General features: G+C 40.8%; 1 protein-coding gene across 4 annotated transcripts; it reads left to right on the top strand.

The window, feature by feature from the left end:
- The first annotated feature begins 23 nt into the window (after positions 1 to 23).
- Positions 24 to 21,389, top strand: BROX (BRO1 domain and CAAX motif containing). 4 transcript variants are annotated; one of them, XM_070401020.1, is made up of 13 exons: positions 24 to 130; positions 3,993 to 4,109; positions 5,955 to 6,061; positions 6,414 to 6,510; positions 9,496 to 9,591; positions 11,006 to 11,078; positions 12,261 to 12,366; positions 13,416 to 13,505; positions 14,998 to 15,083; positions 16,168 to 16,249; positions 16,538 to 16,688; positions 17,889 to 18,048; positions 19,220 to 21,389. In XM_070401020.1, the coding sequence occupies exons 2-13, from the start codon at positions 4,009 to 4,011 to the stop codon at positions 19,301 to 19,303; spliced, it is 1,233 nt and encodes a 410-aa protein (XP_070257121.1). In that variant the 5' UTR covers positions 24 to 130; positions 3,993 to 4,008; the 3' UTR covers positions 19,304 to 21,389. The 4 variants fall into 4 exon arrangements, with proteins under 4 accessions (XP_070257121.1, XP_070257124.1, XP_070257123.1 ...); XM_070401023.1 differs by having other exon boundaries at positions 17,912 to 18,048; positions 19,220 to 19,311; XM_070401021.1 differs by lacking the exon at positions 24 to 130 and adding an exon at positions 507 to 579.
- The last annotated feature ends 890 nt before the right edge of the window (positions 21,390 to 22,279 follow it).

Raw genomic sequence — 22,279 nt, 5'->3', positions numbered from 1 at the left:
ATGCGCGGTTGCCGTCGCGCCGGCTCCGAGGGGCCAGGCTCTGCGCGTCCCTCCCTCCCTCCGTCGCGGGCCGCTCGGACGCTGCCTTTCTTCCCGGACCAGGACCGCCGTCCGAGCTCCGAGGAAGCCGGTGAGTGTGTCCAGAGGACGGGCGTGTCCCCGGAATATCCTGCCCTGGTCGCGTCCCCGGAGCCCCAGACAGTGGGGTCACCCCCTTTTGCACAGTCGCCGTAGATCCCCGGAGAGGGGTCCCCCAAAGTCTCCTGTTGGCATCTCGAAACCAAAGAAAGAGAGAACATGTATTTTGCGCCCCGAGAATCAACAGTATGAACAGAGTCGCGGGACCCCCTTGCCCGCCTCCCCGCTGGTATTGGGGGGCTTTCAGCTAAACTGGGGCTCGTTCGGCGGTCGTCGGCCCGGCCCCCCGGGCGGGGAGTGTCGGCTTTCCGCAGAAATGCCTGTCGGGAAGCGGGGCGCCCGGGGGTGACGCCTGCGCGGGTGGCCGGGCCGGGCGCTCGGGGTGGGAAGAGGCTGGTGGTAAACAGGAAGCGGACGCTCCGTTCCCGGGGCGCCGCTCAGGTAGGCTCCTGAGGGGACCCCGGGATCCGGAGTGGGGGACCCCTGTCAGTCCCAACTGTGGGAGCGTGTTAGGTGGCGGCCTCGATCCCGCTGTTGTGTCGGTGGCTCTGCAGGTCCCCTTGCACCTGCGGTGGGCGTGGCGTCCCTGGACCCCACCCTCCGAGTCCCTGGAAACCGGGGGGCGGGGGTGGGGGGGGGGGGGTGTCTCCGACGGCTGGGGCCAGGAATACAGCGCAGAGATAACCCCCAGACGTGTTCATCCAGGAAGTGGGATGAACAGAGTGTGTAGGAAATTTGCTGCCACAAAACCAGAGGTGTTGCCTGCCACCTGCCATTATCGCCAGGAGGCTGACTTACATGCACGTAGATGCGGTATTTACTTAGGTTGTAGAGGAGGCGGACATGGATGCTGTCTAGATTATATATATACACTGGAGGCCAGGTGCACGAAGTTCGTGCAAGAGTAGGCCTTCCTTCCCCTGGCTGCCAGCATGGGCTTCCATCACAGCCCTGCTTTGTCCGGAAGGTCGTCCGGAAGGACTTCCGGTCTAATTAGCATATTAGCTTTTATTCTTATAGATAAACTCTTTATATCGATATATATATATATATATATATATATATATATATACACACACACACACACACACACACATACATATATGTGTATCCTATATAATAATGAACTAATATGCTAATTAGACCAAACAGCAGAACGACCATCTGGAGCACCCAGGGCTGCAGGGGCCGAGCCCCTTGCACGAATTTCATGCATCGGGCCTCTAGTATATGTATATACATAATCAGGACTTGTTAAATGTCTTGAGTCAGAAGTGAACTTGCCCAGTTTCTTCTTGAGAACACAATGCATTTTCTCTTCATTAAACTCGTGTGCTCTCCAAACCGGTTTGGTGGTGAATAATGAAAGAGATAAGGGAGATGTTAAAAGTAGGCATTTCACACCCTGTGCAGCCCAGGGTATTTTTCCCATTAAGAAAAACTGATCAACAACATTGTATAATACCTTCAAATTAATTAAACCTTATCAGAATTTCTCGTCTGTTACTTCCTGGAATCTAATTTCCACGTATAAGTCTTCAGCTAGGCTTTCCTGTAAAATCCGCACTGCCTCCCTTCAAGGACTTATAGGCAAGTGACGTACACCGTTTTGGTTTTTAAATTTTTTTTTGTAGTTGCCGTTTTACTTACATCGTTTTCCAAATTATTGACCAAGTATTATTTTTTTTTAAATCACGAAAATATTGATTCTTATTTGCTGTTATGTTGAAAGTGTATTTCTTATAGAGCACATGCTATATAACCTGTCAGTTGATGCCAGCATTATCATGGGGGAAGTATAGTTAATTTAAGACCTATTTCTCCTAGCCGGTTTGGCTCAGTGGATAGAGCATGGGCCTGTGGACCGAAAGGCCTTGGGTTCGATCCTGGTCTCTGAGGGTGAGGATTAAAAATAAAATAAAACCTATTTCTCTCGCCCTAGCTGGTTTGGCTCAGTGGATAGAGGTCGGCCTGTGGACTGAAAGGTCCCGGGTTCGATTCGGTCAAGGGCACCTGCCTGGGTTTCTGGCTCCGTGCAGGAGGCAGCCGATCAATGATTCTCTCTCATCATTGATGTTTCTACCTCTCTCTCCCTCTTCCTCTCTGAAATCAATAAAAATATATTTTAAAAAACAAAAACCTATTTCTCTCAAAACCTATTTCTTAGCAGTCTAAATTGCCTGTTTTGGCAATTACATTCATCTGGTTCTCTGTCCTTTTCACTTGTGGCTGTCCAATCAAAGTCTAGTACTTTGCTACTCAAAAGTGTAGTGTAGGGACCAGCAGCCGCAGCATCCCAGGTCCTACCCCAGATGTTGATTTAGAACATGCATTTTAACCCTTTGAGTGCCAACCAATATCCTAGGACCTATGCTAAAATTACCAAGGCATTTTTGCTGATTTTACAGCAGTTTAGGAAAAAAATTATGAATCGCAAGTAAATGGAGTTACATATTCAAAAACTTAAGGAAACCTTTACTACATTGACATATTTAGCAATATCATCATCGCTAATAAAAGCAGACTTAGAACTGGACGCCATTTCGAAGCTTTGATAGCGCACCGAGCACTTTTGGCGAAAGACAGGAGGAACACAATCATGCTCCCCGGCACTCTAGGGGTTAATGAGCCCTCCCCCCCCCCCCCAGATGATTTTTAATGTACTTTAAGGTTTAAAGGTTACTGCTTCCAGTTAACGTTGCAGTTATTGTGGGCAAATGTCCAAATGCTACAGATATTTGCAGATATTTCCCATTTTACCCCTCTTAATCCCCCTCCTCTGAGCCCTTACCTACCCCCCCAGGTCTTCACTACCCTATTGTCTGTGTCCATGGGCTATGAATATCTTCTATATATATAAAAGCCTAAGCGACCATTCGAATGTTCAACCGTTAGCTGTGGTTCGCACTGACCACCAGGGGGCGGACACTCAGTGCACAGGTATGGAATCATGGAACAGACTGATGAATCTCAGAGGGGAGGCGGGAGGGAGGAGGGCAGGAAGAGATTAACCAAAGAGCCCATATGCATACTAGAGGCCCGGTGCACAGATTCTTGCACTGGTGGGTTCCCTTGGCCTGGCCTGCGGGGATCAGGCTGAAACCGGCAGTCTGACATCTCCCAAAGGGTCCTGGATTGCGAGAGGGTGCAGGCCAGGCCGAGGGACCCTACTGGTGCACGTGTACTGGGCCTCTAGTAAGTATATAAGTTCTTTGGTTTATCTCTTCTCGTCCCCCCAACCCCACATCGAGGTATGTCAGTCTCTTCCATGCCTCCATGCTTCAGGTCTTATTTTGCTGGTCAATTCATTTTGTTCATTAGATTCCACAAATAAGTGGGATCGTGTGAATTTGTCTTTCTCAAATTGGCTTATTTCACTTATCATAATACAAATGCTATTTTTTAATAGGTCTGCTCTACACATAGACAAAACAAGGTTGACTTATAGCAATGAACCATTTTGCTTATCTATGTATATTTTACATATATTTTATATAAAAGTGTATATACAGCCGAAACCGGTTTGGCTCGGTGGATAGAGCGTCGGCCTGTGGACTGAAAGGTCCCGGGTTCGATTCCGGTCAAAGGGCATGTACCTTGGTTGCGGGCATATCCCCAGTGGGAGATGTGCAGGAGGCAGCTGGTCGATGTTTCTCTCTCATCGATGTTTCTAACTCTCTATCTCTCTCCCTTCCTCTCTGTAAAAAATCAATAAAATATATAAAAAAAAAAAAAAAAGTGTATATACATACCCTGTAGTAAAAGTTTATTTTAAAAATAATTATTTTTATGCTATTTGCATTATTTAACTTGTATGCATTTTTTTAACTTTGTATGCATTTTTTTAAAAATAGGAAACATCTGGAGAAAATGACACATTGGTTTCATAGGAATCCATTAAAAGCCACAGCTCCTGTTTCTTTTAACTATTATGGCGTAGTCACTAGTCCTGCTGCTTCAAAAATTTGCAGGTAAGTTCCATCAATCTCAACAGGTATTGGTTGAATCACCCTTGGGTACCAGGTACTTATTTAGGTCCCATGGTCAGTCCAAAAGTATGTAACACACTGTCCCTAAACTTAGGCTCCTTACAAACTTATAAGTAACGTAAAGAGTTAAATCATAGATTACTTAAACTTTGCCAGGCCAGAGTCCTTAGTTTTAAATCAGTGAATCCCAGAGAGGCTAAAGCAATCACAATAAAAGAGTTATTATAGTGGTATAAGAGACTCTACAAAGTCGTATGTGAGTATTGTTAATTGGCTGGATATTAAATTCATTGAGTTCTGACCCTATGTCCTGAATAGCCCTCAGAGTGTTCATATAGGAGAAAGGAGTTTGAATAAATTGTATAGCTTAGACCAGGTTAGCAAACCCATGTTCAGCAGATTTGGCCCACTGCTTGTTTTTATAAATAAAGTTTTATTGGAACACAACCCCTGCACCCCCATTTATTTATATATTGTCTATGGTTGCCTTTGCCTTCTCTCTACAACAGCATTTCCTACAGAGGCTTAGATGACCCAGGAACCTTAAAGTATTTACTTCCAGGCCCTTTATAGGAAAAGAAGGCTGATTCCTAATGTAGATAGTAAGAAAGAAGAGAAGTCAGTTCTATCAGGAAAAACTTAGTTCTAGAGTAGTTTGACTGGAACAAAAAGAGATGCAAGAGCTATTTCCAAGGAGGGGTCAGCTGGCTAGATTTGCTCTGGGAAGTTGAAAGCATTCATTGTATATGAGATAGAGAACCAAGGTGATCAAGGCATTGATGGTACCAGTAAAGGAAAATCAAGGGAGATGCTGCCTTTTTGTGGGAAGAAGTAATTGGAGCAAAAGGTGGGAAAACTCCCTTGGTGCTTACAATTTAAATTTAATCTTTAGCCATTTGCACACAGTGTCTCCAGACATTGTAATGCGATTTCTGGAACCCTCACTAGGCAAGTTGCCTTCTGAAGTTAGATGTGGAGCTGGAACAGGACCAAGTTGGAGCTGATGGTGTAGCTCTAGGGTTGGATAGAAAGTTGCACGAGTAGATGAGACCTCAGAAGAGAGAAAAGGAGGGAAGCTAGAGACTGAACATTTTTGGAGTGGGAATGAGAAGGGGGCATAGAAAAAAAGAAGAAGGAACCTTATAAGAGGAGACTCTTCAAAATTTAGAGTTATTGGAGTCAAGGGAGAAAAGAATTTCAAGAAGGAAACAGTGAATCTACAACATTTATTGCTGTAAAGAAGTAAAAGGGAAGGGAGACGTTTTAAAATGACTAATGACCACGTGTTTTTACATATTCTTTAGGTGTATATTGAATTACAGAATGCAATTTCATTTTTAAAATATGGGTTTCTACTTGATAAAGTATATTTCGACATATCAAATTTTGAAATTTCAAAAAGATAAAATCATGCACAAATATTCAGTTTCCATTTTTCAAAATTTTGTTGCGAACTGGGCAGTTCAGTTTACTCGTTCTTAAGTCCTTCCTCCCATCTTACTTAAATGATTGTGTTTATTTAGTTTTTTAAATTAAAACTTGCTATATATTTTTTATTACATGTTATGCCCATGATTTATCCCTTTAAATTAGACAGTTTATTTTAGTACAACTTTTAAAACAGTTATTACTAGAAATTTCAGTTACCTCCAGTGTTAGCCCTAATTAAATTCATTTCTGTGTACTTAGCAATACCTTAGAGGAGGTATGTGTGTGTGTGTATGAGTGTGTGTGGTGTTTTAAAAGCTACAATTGACGTTTTGAGCCACTTTGATGCAGACTCGTTGTAATACCGCTTATAACTTGACTGTCTCTGTCTCATGGAAGCGACCTGAGGTCATCCCGGGCACGGCTGCTTGAATTGTTCACGGATTTGAGCTGTAACCCAGAAATGATGAAGACTGCGGCCGATGCGTATTTTTCCCTTTTACAAGGTTAGTTATGTATACAAACTTGGGAGTTTGTAAAAGACAGCTATGCACAAGTTCACATTTAATTCTTAGACTTTTCAAATCGGAATATAGTCTTCTGGGCTGTATTCTTTGGTGTGCTTGAGGTTCAGAAATGTGAGAATGTAAGAGTGGTATGTGGTCTTTCTCACATTTTGAAAATTAAATGTGTTCATATTTCATAATGCGTTACTTTAGAGAAGGTGTGAGATACAGAAAGAGAGGGAGAGGTTAAGAGTTTCGTTCAGATACCTGGAAAAGTCATTATCTGAAAAACTTTCTAAATTTAATACTTGATGTTGCTTTCTAAAACTGAAATGTTTTGTACCGTTTATAGGTTTCATAAATTCATTGGATGAATCTAGCCAAGAAAGTAAGTTACGATATATTCAAAATTTCAAGTGGACCGATACATTACAAGGACAGGTTCCAAGGTAGGCAGTGCTAACAGTACTAAATTGAAGCCATTTTTAAAACTATTTAGCCATTTACTTAACTCATAGCCCCTGTATTTGAAAAAATAAAATATAGATCCAGTCAGTATTTTCTCTTATCAGGAAATTAATTTTTAAAATTTCACCTAAACTCCTAATACATGCTGTTAAGTAAAAATATAATATTTCTCCTGGACCAAATCTGTTTTTCAGATAATCAGTACAAATGTTAACTAGACTTTAACAGCCTTGACTTTTAAAATTTTTTTTTTTTTATTGACTTCAGAGAGGAAGGGCAAGAGAAAGAGAGATAGAAAGATCAATGATGAGAGAGAATCATTGATCGGCTGCCTCCTGCACGCCCCCTACTGGAATCGATCCCCTAACTTGGGCAACGTGTCCTGACTGGGAAGCAAACTGTGACCTCCTGGTTCGTAGGCCGATGCTCAACCACTGAGCCACGCTGGCTGGGCCAGCCTTGACACACACAGAGTGTTCGGGAATTTGGAACCCAAAGCTAGCTTTCGGTCTTTGCCTACATTCAGGCAGAACAGAATTTGGTTTTTCCCCTCCTTTTCCTTTTCTGATGAATAATTCAGATGTCTTCGGTCAGTGTCTTTCTTTCTTTCTCCCCAATCCCACCCCAGTTCCATACTCTTTTGACTCACAGTATTTATTTTCTTAATCTCTCTACACTGTTTCTGCTCATTTTAAAAACTCCCCCTCAGAACTTTCTTACCACTTATTTGAGACTAATTAGAAGAGATCTAATTATAACAGGAAGCAGATCATAATGGTGCTACATTTTTATTTAACTCCTTTTTTTTTTTTACACCACTGAGCTATTTAAGTGGTTGTGTATCTTTATATCAACTTGCTAGAATTACTGTTTTCTAAAATCAGGAGGGAAGGAAATGGAGACGGCTGAAAGGCCAGACAGACTCGCATTAGAGGCAGGAGCGTGGGCCTTGGATTCACACATAACGAGGTGCCATCTCAGGGCCTCTTCCGCTTCGTGTTGGGGTTGCAGGTATAGGCCTTTGTGAGAAGCAGAATAGGAACACTTATCTTAAGAGACTAATGTAACGCCAGGCACAGAACAGGCATCCAGTGAATGTGAGCTTCCTTCCTTCCTTGGGAATGTTGTTTGCAGAAATCATAAATTGGGTAGGAAGTTGGGGACTTTGCATCCTTTCCACATTTTGATATTCTGGGGTCCTGAGGATTCCCAAGTCCTCATTTTTTGTTTTTCTTTCTGTGACTCCTTTGTATTTTATCTAAAATTAAGGAATATTTTTATTTAAAAATATCTTTTTTTAGAGAGAGAATCAAACCGCTATCTTTATTACATTAGAAAACTTTGGCAGCTCCTAAGACTGTTTTGCATCACATACACTTGGCACTTTTCCCCACCGTGCCAAATATTGATTCCCGTAACAGCATTTCCCGCATAGTTTTATGAGACAGTACAGAATTATATGATAGAGGCCTTAAATAATACTACTGAATATTCAGTACATCCGAGGTATTTAAGTAACTTTATGCTTGACTGCTACTGATACGCAATAGAAAATACACTTACGAGTATAGAATGAAAAATGTTTCCTCAACTGTACATACTGTGACCACTGCTTAGATGTGGTTCACTAAAAGTGGAATATTTGGGAGCGAGGCAGATTGAAATAAATGAAGGAAAAGTGGGAGTTATTCCTGTGACTATAAGTTAGCAAAGCTATTTTATTACTTAAAAGTAAAGTTATAAATTAGAAATGCCTACTAGATCACCAGAGATAATCCATTTGAGAGATCTCAGTGCTGAAAAGAATAAGCCATGAAACTATGCATTAAATTTTTTCTGATAGTTTGTTCATAACGTATTTTTGTATAACATTAAACAGGGTAGTTTATAAGTTATTTTTGAGTTACCATATGTCTTATAACAAATCTCCTTTTTTTTAATCTAAAAAGTTTCTATGTCTCCATTTCTTTTAAGATGTAGGCAACAAAATAGAATCATGATTTTAGTTTCTTCCCTTTGGGTAATTTTTCTTTATCTTAGTACTGTGTATATAAATAAGGGCATTGGTTTTTTCCTCAGTTGAGATAGATCATGGATAAGGAATTGTCAGGGTCTTGGCAGAAGCCTAATGATTAAAAATTAGTATTATCTTATTTGCTTAATAAGCTTTTGTCATCTTTATGTCATATTTAGAATAGAACCTGAAGGAAACAACATATAAAATATACTTGAGTTTACGACCGTTTTCTTTGTCGTACGCTGATTGGCTTAGCTCAAAATCCTCTTCACTTTCTTTCCAGCTTGGCTTTTTGCCTCTGTTCCTCGATTTGTTTTTATGAACCATCTGTTCCCGTCAAGCTAGCGGGGTCTCTGCAGTCAGGAACATCGCCAGACCTTCTTGTGCATTAGCAGCATTGTTCCCTCACCTGGGACGGTCTCTGCTACCTTGCAGCCATCTTTCAGGGCACACTCCAGATTCTATAGCTGCATTAAGCGTCTTTAATTATTTAGCCTGAAACCATCTCTCTGAATTCCATTTCCTTAAAATGTGGTATAAGAGCCACCAGCTCCAGAAGCAATTGAGTACTTGTTAAAAATGCAGATCCTGGCCCCCCACCCCCAGACTTTCTGACTCTCTGGGATTGAGTCCCAGAAATCTGTGTTTTTAAAGCTACTTTATGTACAGTAACCTTTGGGAACAACTGCTAGTCTCATGCTTACCTCTACCATCATTACATTCGAAAGCCTTGGCTTACTGTTAGGGAGTATATACCGGGCAGTGTGTTTAGTCCTTCGTTGTTAATTACGTGTGTGTCTTATCCGTCTGTGTTAAACACAAGGACTGTTTTCTTCATTTTTCAGTTAGCATAGAGTTATCTCTAATTTTGAGTTGGGTGTACCAGTAGGTCTCATGTAGAGATGTCTTAATAATTGACAACACTTAATGATCATGTTTATGATTCTAGTGCCCAGCAGGATGCTGTTTTTGAATTAATTTCCATGGGATTTAATGTAGCTTTATGGTACACCAAATATGCCTCGAGACTGGCTGGAAAAGAAAAGTAAGTTAAAAGGGGATGGTTTATATGCATATGTGTTATTTTTCCAGTATATGGAGCTTTGTTATTAAAAAATCTAGCCTATTGATAAAAAGTACCACTTTGGTAAGTGAAAGGTTGCCTCAAAATGTTAGCATATTAAGCATCAGAATTATGGAGCCCAGTGTCAAAAGGAGGGGAAAAAATGAATAATCTTGTCATGGGGAAGGTCTTTTTAAATAAAACCCTAAACCAAGAAAAGGAAAAGATTGAATATTTGAGTATGTAAAAGTACTATAAACAGAATTTTTAAAATGACAGATGGGTCAAAAAAAGTGCAATGCATTATACAAATTATTTTTATAAAATGACAGATGGGTCAAAAAAAAGTGCAGCGCATACTACAAATTATTTTTATAATGTATATTCTTTTTTTATAACTTTTTAAAAAATATATATTTTATTGACTTTTTACAGAGAGGAATGGAGAGAGATAGACAGTTAGAAACATCGATGAGAGAGAAACATCGATCAGCTGCCTCCTGCACATCTACTGGGGATGTGCCCGCAACCCAGGTACATGCCCTTGACCGGAATCGAACCTGGGAGCTTTCAGTCCAAAGGCCGACGCTCTATCCACTGAGCCAAACCGGTTTCGGCTATAATGTATATTCTTACAAGTCAACAAGGAAAAGACCAACACATCTAATGAAAATAATCAAAGGTCATAAATAATTCACAGAAACATAAATAAAAAGGATGCAAAAGATGTTCTGAAGGATTAAAGAACTGTGAAATAAAATGAGATAGAGTTTTTATAATCGTAAAAGTAGATATTAACAATACGAAATCCACTACCAGCTCTGATGCATCTGAACACGGGACTAATATGCAGCCATTTAAGAATGAAGTTGATGGATGGAGACTTGGCTTGGAGTGGTGAACACACAATTCAGTATCCAGATGATGTCTTATAGAACTGTACATCTGAAACATATCATTTTATTAACCAATAAATTCAATTTTTAAAAAATGAAGTTCAATTGTGTAGGCTGTTGTAAAATGATCTCTAAAGTAATTTAAGGGGTTTAAACAGGAGCAGAGGAGTGACTGTTGTGTATTATGTGTTTTTCAAGTGTGTGCATGCATTAAGTGTCCGACGTTTATGCCGTTTACGCACAGATCATCTGGAAGGAAAAACAAGAAGCCTTTGTTCCGACCACTAGACAGCGTCTCTCTTTTCATTTGTAGTTTCTTCTCTTTGGGTCTTTTTCATGTGCATTTGTTAAATGTCAAGTTAGATTTTCTAAAAGGAAGAAAGCTAGTAGTGAGAAGCACAAATGACTAATTTGGTTTTATGATACATGATGTATTAGTTGTTGGTTTTAATATGAGAAATGGTTTTGATCCTCAAAGTAATGTAACCACTGTCTTTAAGCATTACAGAAGAGGAAGCAAAAGAGGTCCATCGAAGCCTGAAAATTGCAGCTGGGATTTTTAAACATTTAAAGGTAAAAAAATAATAAGATGTATTTCTAATGCTTTAATTCTGGAAAAAAAAATTTAAAAAATAGTTTTATTGATTTCAGAGAGGAAGGGAGAGGGAAAGGGAGATGGAAACATCAGTGATGAGAGAGAATCATTGATCAGCTGCCTCCTTCATGCCCTGCACTGGGAGTCGAGCCCACAACCCAGGCATGTGCCCTGACTGGGAATCAAACAGTGACCTCCTGGTTCATAGGTGGATGCTCAGCTGCTGAGTGACACCAGCCAGGCTTGAGTAATTTATCTTTACTTCTTGGGGGTGGAGGATGAGGGCATTATTCATTATGTAAAAAGTACTAGTGTGTGTGCTGGTTTCATTATGTTAAGTACCCTGTTGATGAGTGGGGCCAGTTATAGAATAGCGTCTCCATTTTAGAAAATCACCAGTGAATTTTACAATGAGAAAACTCACGTCATGATTCACTGCATATTTTTCCGTCTCTTCTGAAAAGGCATAAGACAAAGCCCCGAAATTGCTGGTGCTGACCGGTTCTTATTGCTGTCTGCAGCAGTGGCCAGAAGCAGTCAGACTTCCGCATAACTGAGCTGCTGTTTTCTCTGTCTCAGTGAGAACACTGCAGGGGCGATCAGCACACACTCCTTATACTGAATCGCCTGAAGATAGGTGGAGATTAGGAGAAAGATTAATATATTTCCAACCAGAATCACCCGCACCTCATTCTCACTAAACCACTATTTCCTGGAGACCAGTGTTGGGTTTTCTTAGGATGCTTTTACAGTGATTACAAAGCTGTTACCCTGAGAGAGCTGTAGAATTGAAGTCATCTTTATATCCAGGTGTTAATATATGAGAGAGCAGTGCCGCTGCCGTTCAAAAGGCTACTGTTTCGGTTAAACATTTTCTAAGGTGAAAATATGATTTGCACATCTAACCAATCCATTATGATCCAGATTTTGTTCTTGAATTTCTTATTTTTACAAAAGCTTATAAAAAAGCTTCGAAAGTTTTAGTATATAGAAGCTTTTATTCTCTATAAGTTTAGTGTTTTTCCTTTTTTTTTTTTTTTTTACACATTTTTTGATAGTACCCTATATTTCTGATAAATCCCCATCAGCTTCCATTTTCTTCATCTCTCACAACTGGGTTAAAAGAAATTTTGGCTTTTTTTTCTTTCTTTCTCTTTCAGGAAAGTCACATCCCAAGGCTTATCACGCCTGCAGAGAAGGGGAGAGATTTGGAAGCACGGCTCCTAGAAGCTTACATTGTTCAGTGTCAGGCCGAGGCTCAAGAAGGTATCTTAAGATTGTAAGGTGTTTTTAAAAGAAAGTCTGTATCGGCATTTACAAAAATTATTTTTTTAATTAATTTATTTAAGAGAGAGGAAGTGAGAGAGAAGCAAACATTGAAATTTTTGTTCCACTTATTTATGCATTTATTGGTTGTTTCTTGTATGTACCCAGACTGGAGATCAAACCTACAACCTTGGCATATCAGGATGAAGCTCTAACCAACTGAACTACCCGGCCTGGCTCCCCCCCTCCCCTCCCCCCCTAATTTTTTTTCAAATTAGAATTAGCTGGAATTCAGTCTTAAGTTTTGAAAATTTACAGTGAGGAATAATTTTCCTTTAGCATTTGCCTTCATTTTTAGTTAGCAGGAAAAGGCCTCACAATGTCATGTCTCTTTTTAAAAGGATTTGATTTCACGTTGTTTCTGACAGAATAAAATTAATTCTGTAACTCATCTTGTCCCCCTCGACCTTGCTCAGTCCTTTTCTTCTTCCACTATTTGGCTTGCCTTGAAATTACTCCCTTTCCATGGCAGGAAATAAATGAAGACTTAGGCGAAAACAATAAACTTTGTAGGCTTTTGTTTTGCTTTATTTCTGATTCCAGAGCCCCAAAGGTATTTGTTTCTTCTTACATCATGCTGTTTTATAGTAGTAATTTCCTGTGACTAACTGGTAATTGACTGTAATGATTTATTTAAATAAAGAAATGGGCTCCACCAGTGTGGCTCAGTGGTTGAGCGTCAACTCATGAGCCAGGTCAAGGTTGCGAGCGCAATGGGGCATGCAGGAGGCAGTCAGTTGATGATTCTGTCTCATCCTTGTTTCTGTCCCTTTCTTCCTCTCTCATCCTCTCTCTCAAATCAATAAAAACATTAAAAAATTAAAATAAATGGCATCAGAACCAGCAAGCTCATTTTGTGTTTGCATTTTCTGTAGCTTACTTTTCATATTAAAAGTTTTAAGGAATGACTAAAACCCCACATAGGTTGTTGGACTGTCTTTTGCCATTAGAATTGAACTTAGATGCATTTGATTGTGTTTTGGTCACAGTGACAATTGCTCGAGCCATTGAGCTGAAGCATGCTCCAGGACTAATCGCCGCGCTGGCCTATGAAACAGCCAATTTCTATCAGAAAGCTGGTACGTTCATAATCCCCTTGTTACACTTTCAGCCTTTTGATGTTCAGATTAACCTCCGGTCTAAATAGGAAACCGGCAAATTAGAAAGATTCTCAGACTTTTCACTATTTGCAAAACTGCAATAACATCTGCATTATTTTTATGAATTTTGTTTAAAAGAAAATAAAAGAATTAGAGCTGTTCACAGTTAATATTGCCCCATAGCTTCTAATGGAAAGGATGGTACTATACTTTTTAACCAATTATGTCTAATAATTATATAGCTGTTTTGCTTTTGAAAATTTTTTGGTCTTTATTACAACCTTATAGCTACTATAGTGAGACAAGAAACTAAAATCCAGAGAATTAACATAACCGACCCATCATTTAACTGCTAGCAGTTGAGAAGCTGGGACTAGAACTCTGGTTGTCTCATTAGCCTATTTTTCTTTTCATTCACTTACTTAGGAAACACATGCATGTTCCTGTGTATGGGATGGGTACTATTGTAGTTACTGGGTACACAAAGATCAGTAGAACAGATTCAGTCTAGGGAAGGGGACAAACACATTTTGTGGCATGAAGTAAGATGGTACAGCGGTGAAACATAAGCCTGAAGGGCCTGGGCCTGCAAGAGGAAGGTGGTGTGTAGCCTTATTTTGAAGTATAAATAGAAGTTCCAAGTGTGCTAGGAATCTTTAGCGATGGGAAGAGGAGAACATTCTGTAGTTTATAGAAATACAAGGGAACTTAGCTCCTTCTGGTAGCTTTGGACAGATGCTCTTGCTGAAACACAGGACGAGTGTTGAGCGGAGAGGTTAGGAAAGTGTGCGTGGGTGAAGTCATGAATGGTTTGCAAGCCTATCTGAGAAGTTTGGCCTTTTATTCAGTAGTTGTTTGGGGCCCATTAAATGATATAAAGTAAACTTGACTTGATTGCATTTGAGTTTTTAAAAGGTCTCTATGGTTGTAAGATGAGAAATGGGCGTGCTTAGGAGGAATGGTTATAATGTAAGGAGAAAATGATGAACACTTTGACAACAATAGCGAAGTAGGAAATAGGGAAGAAGAAATAGATTTGAGAGATGCGTGAATGTGTGTACTTCATATGAGATTCAGGGATGAGGCTGTGAATGAGTGTGTCCTTCATGCTTCTGACTTGGGTGACTATAGACTACCCTGCATTGCTATATAACTTTTAAAAAATAGATAATGTAATAGTATAAATCATATTTACCTTGAAGTTCTTAGTTATATCTATTTTTATCATTATGTTAAACCTAAATTACATTAACCATCAAATCAAAGAAGGGCCCTGGTACTTAACCAATCTTATTATGTAGTTATTGGGAAAAATAAATCACTTGAAATAAAGCGAGGTTTTAAAAAATGTGTAAATGCTTGAATTTTAGACTTGAATGTCATTCTGCTTTTAGCATCTGAACACATGAACTAAAAGTCGTCTAGTGAATCAGGGTGAAATGATATTTTGCTTTTTAAAATGTAACTTTAGATCATACTTTATCCAGTTTGGAGCCTGCATACTCTGCTAAGTGGAGAAAATACCTTCTCTTGAAAATGTGCTTCTACACGGCTTATGTAAGTATGTGTAACCCGGAAACAATAAATTATTACTGTCTTCCCCGCCCCTGGAGTGCCAGCTGTGCCGTCTCTCCCGACCCTTCATTAGCGTTTTACAAACAATGGACGTTCTCAGTAGATGGTCACCCACAGTGGGTGCAACCACCAAGGTGAACTAAGGTGGGTGGAGAGAGAGATGGAGAACTCGGAACTGGGTTCTAGCAGTGGAGTTGCTGTTCCACTTAAACCTACTTTTAAGCTGGACCCTTCTGCATACTTAAGAATTCTCTCATTTCATCCTGTAGGAAGATACTTACTAATTCTAATCTTAAGACATACCGTGCATATTTCACCTTCGCTGGTAAAGAACTATTAATAAGCACTCTTTGGGAAGTGGCCTTTCTGTCTCTTGTACCCACCAAACATTGCCCTGGCCATTGAGGCTCAGTTGATGGGAGCATCATCTCATACACTGAAAGGTGGTGAGTTAGATTCCCGGTCAGGGCACGTACCTAAGTTGCGGGTTCGATCCCCAATTGGGGCAGGACGAAACAGATGATGTTTCTCTCCCTACCTCTCTCTGAAATCAAAGAACAAATTAAAAAAACAAACAAACCCTTTTTCAGATCTAGGTTGATATTTTCATTTCTTACGCCTTATCACCTGTTTTCAAGCATGCTGCATAAGTCCATACGTGCGCTATCCTTATACTGATGTAGACATTTAAGAGTGAGCATATCCGACTTCATGCTTCAAACCGGTTTAGTCCTAATTTAAGTCCTCCCTCCCACTCCCTCTCCATTAGCACAGTGCTTTCCCTCCTTTACCCACAACGCCCTAGTTTTAGAAACAGGTTGTAACAAATGCTTTTTGCTCTCAGCCCATGGTTAAAAGACTAGTTTGGCCCAAAGATTTGATGTAATTCCACTTTTGATACGAACAGAGATGGGGGAACGCTTATTCAAGTAAATGAATGTAAGGGGTTGCATTGAAACTTCAAACAGTGGACAAAAACAATGATTATCTGATGCATGTATAAAACAACGGCAGCGGAAAGCATCATTTGTGGAGAAAATGAATGAACATTTGTGTCTTTTATCAGGCTTACTGTTACCACGGTCAGACTTTGTTGGCTAGTGATAAATGTGGTGAGGCGATCAGGTCTCTCCAAGAAGCAGAAAAATGTGAGTATTCCCACCAGATTATTAACTCCCTTCTTAAAAACACAAGTTTTATCCTAAAGGGGAGGGGCAGTTAAGAGAGACCTTGGCTGAGTTCGTGAACGGGGATGGGAATTGGAGAAAAGAAAAAACATTTCAGAAACCTGGACTCTCTAGAGAGGACCCAGCTTCCCCTTGCACTGATGCTGGTGTTGCTGCCCCATTGCCCGCCTTCTCTGATTTCAAGCGCTTTTAGTGTGAGTAATCAATAGTGATTTCAAATCAAATGACTTTCTATCCCTTTCACACAAGCCTTTGCAAAGGCAGAAGCATTATGCAAAGAATACGGAGAAACCAAAGGACCTGGACCAACAGTCAAGCCTTCGGAACACTTGTTCTTCAGGAAACTTGGAAACCTTGTGAAGAATACCCTAGAGAAATGTCAGAGAGAAAATGGATTTATGTGAGTATAGCTTAGCAGTCTCTTCGTAATATTAATGCTAGTAGGCTGTTGACGCTTGAACAGCACAGGTGTGAACAGCTTGGATCCACTCACAGGCAGGTTGTTTTGGTAAATATCTGTAACTTCCACCCATAGTTGGGGATCTGCAGATGAGGAGGGTGAACTGTATGCATTGATCTGTTTCCAAAGATTTTATGTCAGATTGCAATTAAGATTAACTTTCATCTTCTCTTTAAAGTTTACTTGTGTTGTCTTAATGCTTATTCTGCTTCTGCTGACGATGTATAAAAGCAGATTTCAAGATGTAAACATGAATTTTCAGTTAATGTAATAGCCCCTTATACGGTCCTGATTTTCTGTTTCGCTGCCATTCTCTCTCCATGTGTTATATATATCCTCACAACTCCCTTTGCATATTCATCTCACTCTGGTTTCAGCAATCTATACTACTGTCTCAGTTTTGTTATTAAATCAGCATTGTTCGAACTGTAGGTTGGTAGATACAACTTTTTAAAGATATTTAAAGTTCCCATACTTTTTAAAAAATTATGAGTTAATTGGAAATAGGGAAATAATGTGCTCAATGTGGAAAACCTAGAGTGAAGTGCAAAGAAGATAAAGCCACAGTCCTCATCACTTTGGTGCCTTTCCATTCAGAAATAGTGACGTCTCCTCATTTAGCGAGATCTCTCTTTTTGGCCCTCAGTCTTTCACGTGGGTTTTGTACATTTTTTTGTGATGTTCATTTCTATCGGGTTTCTTTTCGGCATTCTAAATAAAGGTCTAGTAGCAAATATATTAGGGACAAAACAGCTTTTCAACAGTGGGCTGTGAAGTTAAGCCCAAGTTGTCTCTGCTTTGGTCTCCTTCCATCCCTCCCCTGTTCTTGCACCTGGTCATCTGAGCGCCTTCACTCCCTTGAACACGCCCCGTGTCACCTAATCACTCCCCTCAGAAAGCATCCCCAAACCCGACCTGGGTTAATTGCCCTCTCTTGTGTTCCCCGTGGCACTCTGTCGTCATAGCTTCAGTCACACTGCGTCGCTGTCGACAAGTTTTCTTGTCTGTCTCACCTACTCATCTATAAGCTACACGAGGCAGGTTGCACAGGGCCCTGAACATAATAGGTACTCAAATAGTTAATGAATGAATGAATGAATGAATGAATGAATAAATCGCTGTGTCAATGGCTTTTTGCAGTTACTTTCAAAAAATTCCAACAGAAGCACCACAGCTGGAACTCAAAGCAAATTACGGCCTGGTGGAGCCCGTGCCTTTCGAATTTCCTCCTACAAGTGCGCACTGGACCCCAGACACGCTGGCTGCATTTGACCTCACCAAAAGGCCCAAGGACGACAGTGTAAGAGACTGCTTTTCCATTCCCTCACAGATCTTTTTTAATCCCCACCCGAGGATTTTTAGAGAGTGGGAGGGAGGGAGGAGGGGGGAGAGAGAGAGAAAAACATCGATGTGAGACAGACACATCGATGGGCTGCCTCTTGCATGCACCCCTGCCAGGGCTGGGGGACCTGCGATTGAGGTATGTGCCCTTGACCAGGAATCGAAACCGACACCCTTTGGTCCACGGGCCGATGCTCTAACCACTAAACCAAACCGGCCAGGGCTCATTCACAAACGTTTAAAAAGAATTCAGGGTTAGCATTTTGATACTGTTCTCTGCACAAGTAGATATATATATATTTGTCCAAATGTGAAATCAGCTAACTGCAGTGCTTGGTGAAATGACCTCGAGGCCTTCATTGTCTCCTGGTTTTCCACCTAATTCACTGGCCTTGTTTTCAACACATTGTCTTGCCTTCTTTCCAATTTGTCAGAGCCTCCAGTGGGAAGAGAGTGGGAAAGCACCTGTGAGGAGGACGGCTCACCCATGTCTGTTTCTCTAGCGATGCTCTCTGTTTCTATGTAGCGTCAGGCAGGGTAACTGAAAACTTGGCCTGATTTCAACATCGCGTGGAGTCACCCACCGGTCAAATAAGACTGCTTGTATTCACGTCTATCTAAGCCCCTGCTGTACTCAACCGAAGGGTAGATGAAGTAGAAGTGTTGAGGTTTGACTTCCAAAAGAGGGAGGGCTCTGAGCAAAAAAGGAAGTGGGAATTAATTCTCCCTTGAAATGGGGTGGTTTTTAAATAGTTCCCCACCCGTGCTACAGCCATTGTGCCTTAAAAGAACTGTCTTTGTATCCCGTCCCGCCTCCAGAACAGTGCCTGTCACTGTCACGAGTGATTTCCAAACAGAGAGGCTCCTCCTGCATGTTGATCCTCGGTCTCCTCCTCAGACAGCGTAGGAGGAGCAGGAGCCTGAGCTTTGCCCGTCGGTTTCCATCCCCACTGATGTGCTTTCCCATCATGTCTTCAGTCGAACCGATATGTAGCTTCTAAACAGCTTCGCTCCTCCGCTGTTGGAGAATTTAATGTCGCGTCTTTTAAAAGTTGGAAGTGGAAAAGGTCTAGTGTTTGTTTTCCGAATCTTCGCTTCTGTTCTTACGTCGTATTGTTCTTTCTCCCTAGACCAAGCCCAAACCGGAAGACGTGAGGCCCGTGAAAGAACCAGACATCAAACCTCAGAAGGACACAGGGTGCTCCGTCTCCTAAATGCATCGCCCCGGTGCATGGGAGCTGCTCGCCTAGTGGACGAGATAAGCCATGGACTTCCGTCCACATTTCTTGAAATGATTTCTCCGAAGCCTGTAGAATAACGTAGTCCATTCAGAGGGAATCGGCCTTCAGTGTAGTTGTTAGATTTTTAATACACCGAGGCTTCATGCTTTATTTCCACATTCCTTTTTAACCAGGACAACATGGGGAAGACTTGATTCTGCTCTGAAGAGTGTATTTAAGGGTTGGGTCTTTTTGTTTTGTTTTTTTGTTTTTTCCCCCACACTCTGGGTAATAATAAATTACAGGTTAATATCGTATAGGCCAGAATCACGTGGTCATGGGTATGTTTTCTCTCTTTACAAAAAACTTACTTTCCTGCCGTTTAATTGATACCAGCAGAATGACAGGAGTCTGTTTTCACAGACAGTTTTCCCTTCACCTTTCTGTTCATTGTAGCACAGATTTAGGTTCTGAGTTAGTTACCTTTTCCACTGGGAAAAAAGTCACTTATAAAGGTTAGAAAATGTTTATACCCAACCCCTTACGATCGATCTATAATTTACTCAAAAATCAGTGTTTGCAGGGATGTTGAGATCACTTACGGACTTCTGCTCTGGCGGCCCTGTACCTCGTCCGTATCTGTAAACTTTCAGCGGTTTTGACGAGTTCCTTTCTAATGGGTTTTTCACCTCCAGGGCAGAACTTTGCAATAGCTCGTATGTTTCTGTGTGAGGGGAGCCAGAACGAAAAGGTTTTTGAAGAAATCAGATGTTGCATGGTGTCGAGAGAAACGTTGAACCTAAGGGGAGGGTTGTCCTGAATTACACTGGTCACTCCACTTCTTTGTTAGAGAAGTTAGAGTAAAATGCTTTGGTTACCTGGGTAGTGTACCTTGCTTTTATGTGATTTTCAGATACACAGGATATGTGTTGCTTTATGCCAGAGGCCAGAGCAAAAACTGAACAGAACAACAGATTCGGTATGATCTTAACAATAGTTTGTAATATTTGAAACCGTTTCATATGTACATAGACTTGGGATATAGTGGATGCATACACCTGTAGGTTTATCTTTTGATTATTCTCTGGGGGCATTAGCTAATTTTCCTATTGTAAATGGGCTGGCTCACCTAATAATAAGAGCAGTATATGTTGGAGCTTACTACATGCCGCGCCCTGCACCGAGCACTTCCATAGATAAACCCTTGAATCCACACCGCAACTCTGAGAAATAGGTAAACTCTGCCTAGAGTGTTGAAATAGGAATAAACTTTTCATTATGCAGAATAGATTATGCCTGTCTGAATCAATATTGTGCTCAAATAAGTGATTACTAAAATCATAACTTACACTCTTGAAACCAGCTACATAGGATCAGTGTGTTTAAAAAATATATGGAATGCTACCAGAAGTAACATATGGAAATGCTCCTTGCTGTAACACGTTTTTCAAAGCTGCCGTTTGCAGAATAAATAGAGTAATAACTGAACAGACATCACATGTAGTTTGCTGTCTCTAGAAACTATTTTAATTAAATTCGCCACATTGTGATTACAAAGTCATTCTCCTGTTCGTTGTACACCAGTAACTGACAGAGCTGAGCTGTCCTTGATGCAGCTTATAGCTTGGCCCGGAGGGTCAGCTTATCGTAGGTACCATGCTTATTAACCAAGCTACTAGTTCTCACATTCACATTGTGTGCATCGTACTGCCACACACGGAATGAAAGCATGTAGTATGCTCAGTGCTTCTGTGATATGCAGTGAATGCTGGCAGTTTAGTCCCTCACTGGCAACTTTGACCTAAGCAGGTAAACGTTCTGTTGACCCCGCAAAGGCGACACTTTGTGGCTGAAATATCCCCTTTATCATATTGTTTGAAATAGTGTTGAGAACGTGGGGAAGTTAAGGAATGTAAAGGAGTTGCATGAAGGTTCTAGAGAGGGAACTATTTGCATTAACTGTTGCAGACACTTCATACTTCACTTAAAGCAGATAATGACAGCTAACATTCTACTAAAAGTGCTGTTTGTATAATGAATTACCTTTTTATTTATGGAAATAAAAGTAATTTTACTTACAGTTTCATTGACATTTTTATTTGCTCTTCTATAAATATTTTTACATTTATTAAGCCAGTGACAGTTAACACGGTGCAATATCATAATTTTTCACAGTGACATTGGGAAGTGACAGAGCCACGTGTGTCCGCTGTTTTATGCTACATGAGCTATTTGGTTTCTGTTTATTGGTACTTACCACCCCTTCATCTCAAAGCACAATTTCGATTGGCCTTACTCATAGTGTTTGTCCCTGTGATACAGTCTGCGTACTGTGGTAGGCTAGCTAGCGAGCTCATCATCGCTGAACACTGCTCTGCAGAAAACTTCGTACTTTGGAAACTTGAGGTGGCATTTTCAATGTTATATAAATATACTCAGAGGTAAAACCGTATTCAGAAACAGTTCCTTATTCTCCAAACTTTAGAAAACACCACATTTCTTATCTCTTTTAATTTGTGCAAACAAGTACACTGCAGTGTCATTGTCAGCGAGGACTGCTCGGTGGGCTTTGGGGCCCATCACTGCTGTCACCAGGGGCTTGTGGCCCTGGGGTGGGGGCAGAGGGCGCGATGGGGGGAGCTGGGAGCAGGGACCTGCAGTGGCCAGGTGAGCAATGCTGAGGAGGTCTTACGTCAGCTCTTGGCTGCATTTAACCTGGTTCACTGGAAACATTTTCTGATTAATGGAAGCGGAAAGAACTCTAGGAAATTTTAGGTATAACCTTCCAGAAGTTAAATGCCAAGATCTAGACCTAGTATGTCATTTTGTCACCACAGATTACAATGCCGTGTTTCAGTGGAGGAGTTAAAGTGCAGTGATTAGTGTGTAAATGTGATGAGAAGTATATTAAAGGGTGGCCATTTTAACATGGGGACATAAAATTACAAGTCTCTTCTCTCCTTATTTTTC

The sequence above is a fragment of the Myotis yumanensis genome, unplaced genomic scaffold (assembly GCF_028538775.1).
Source record: "Myotis yumanensis isolate MYYU_CA2020_CCGP unplaced genomic scaffold, mMyoYum1.0.hap1 SCAF_22, whole genome shotgun sequence".
Classification (NCBI taxonomy): Eukaryota; Metazoa; Chordata; class Mammalia; order Chiroptera; family Vespertilionidae; genus Myotis; species Myotis yumanensis.
This window is presented reverse-complemented; position numbering and strand designations above follow the sequence as displayed.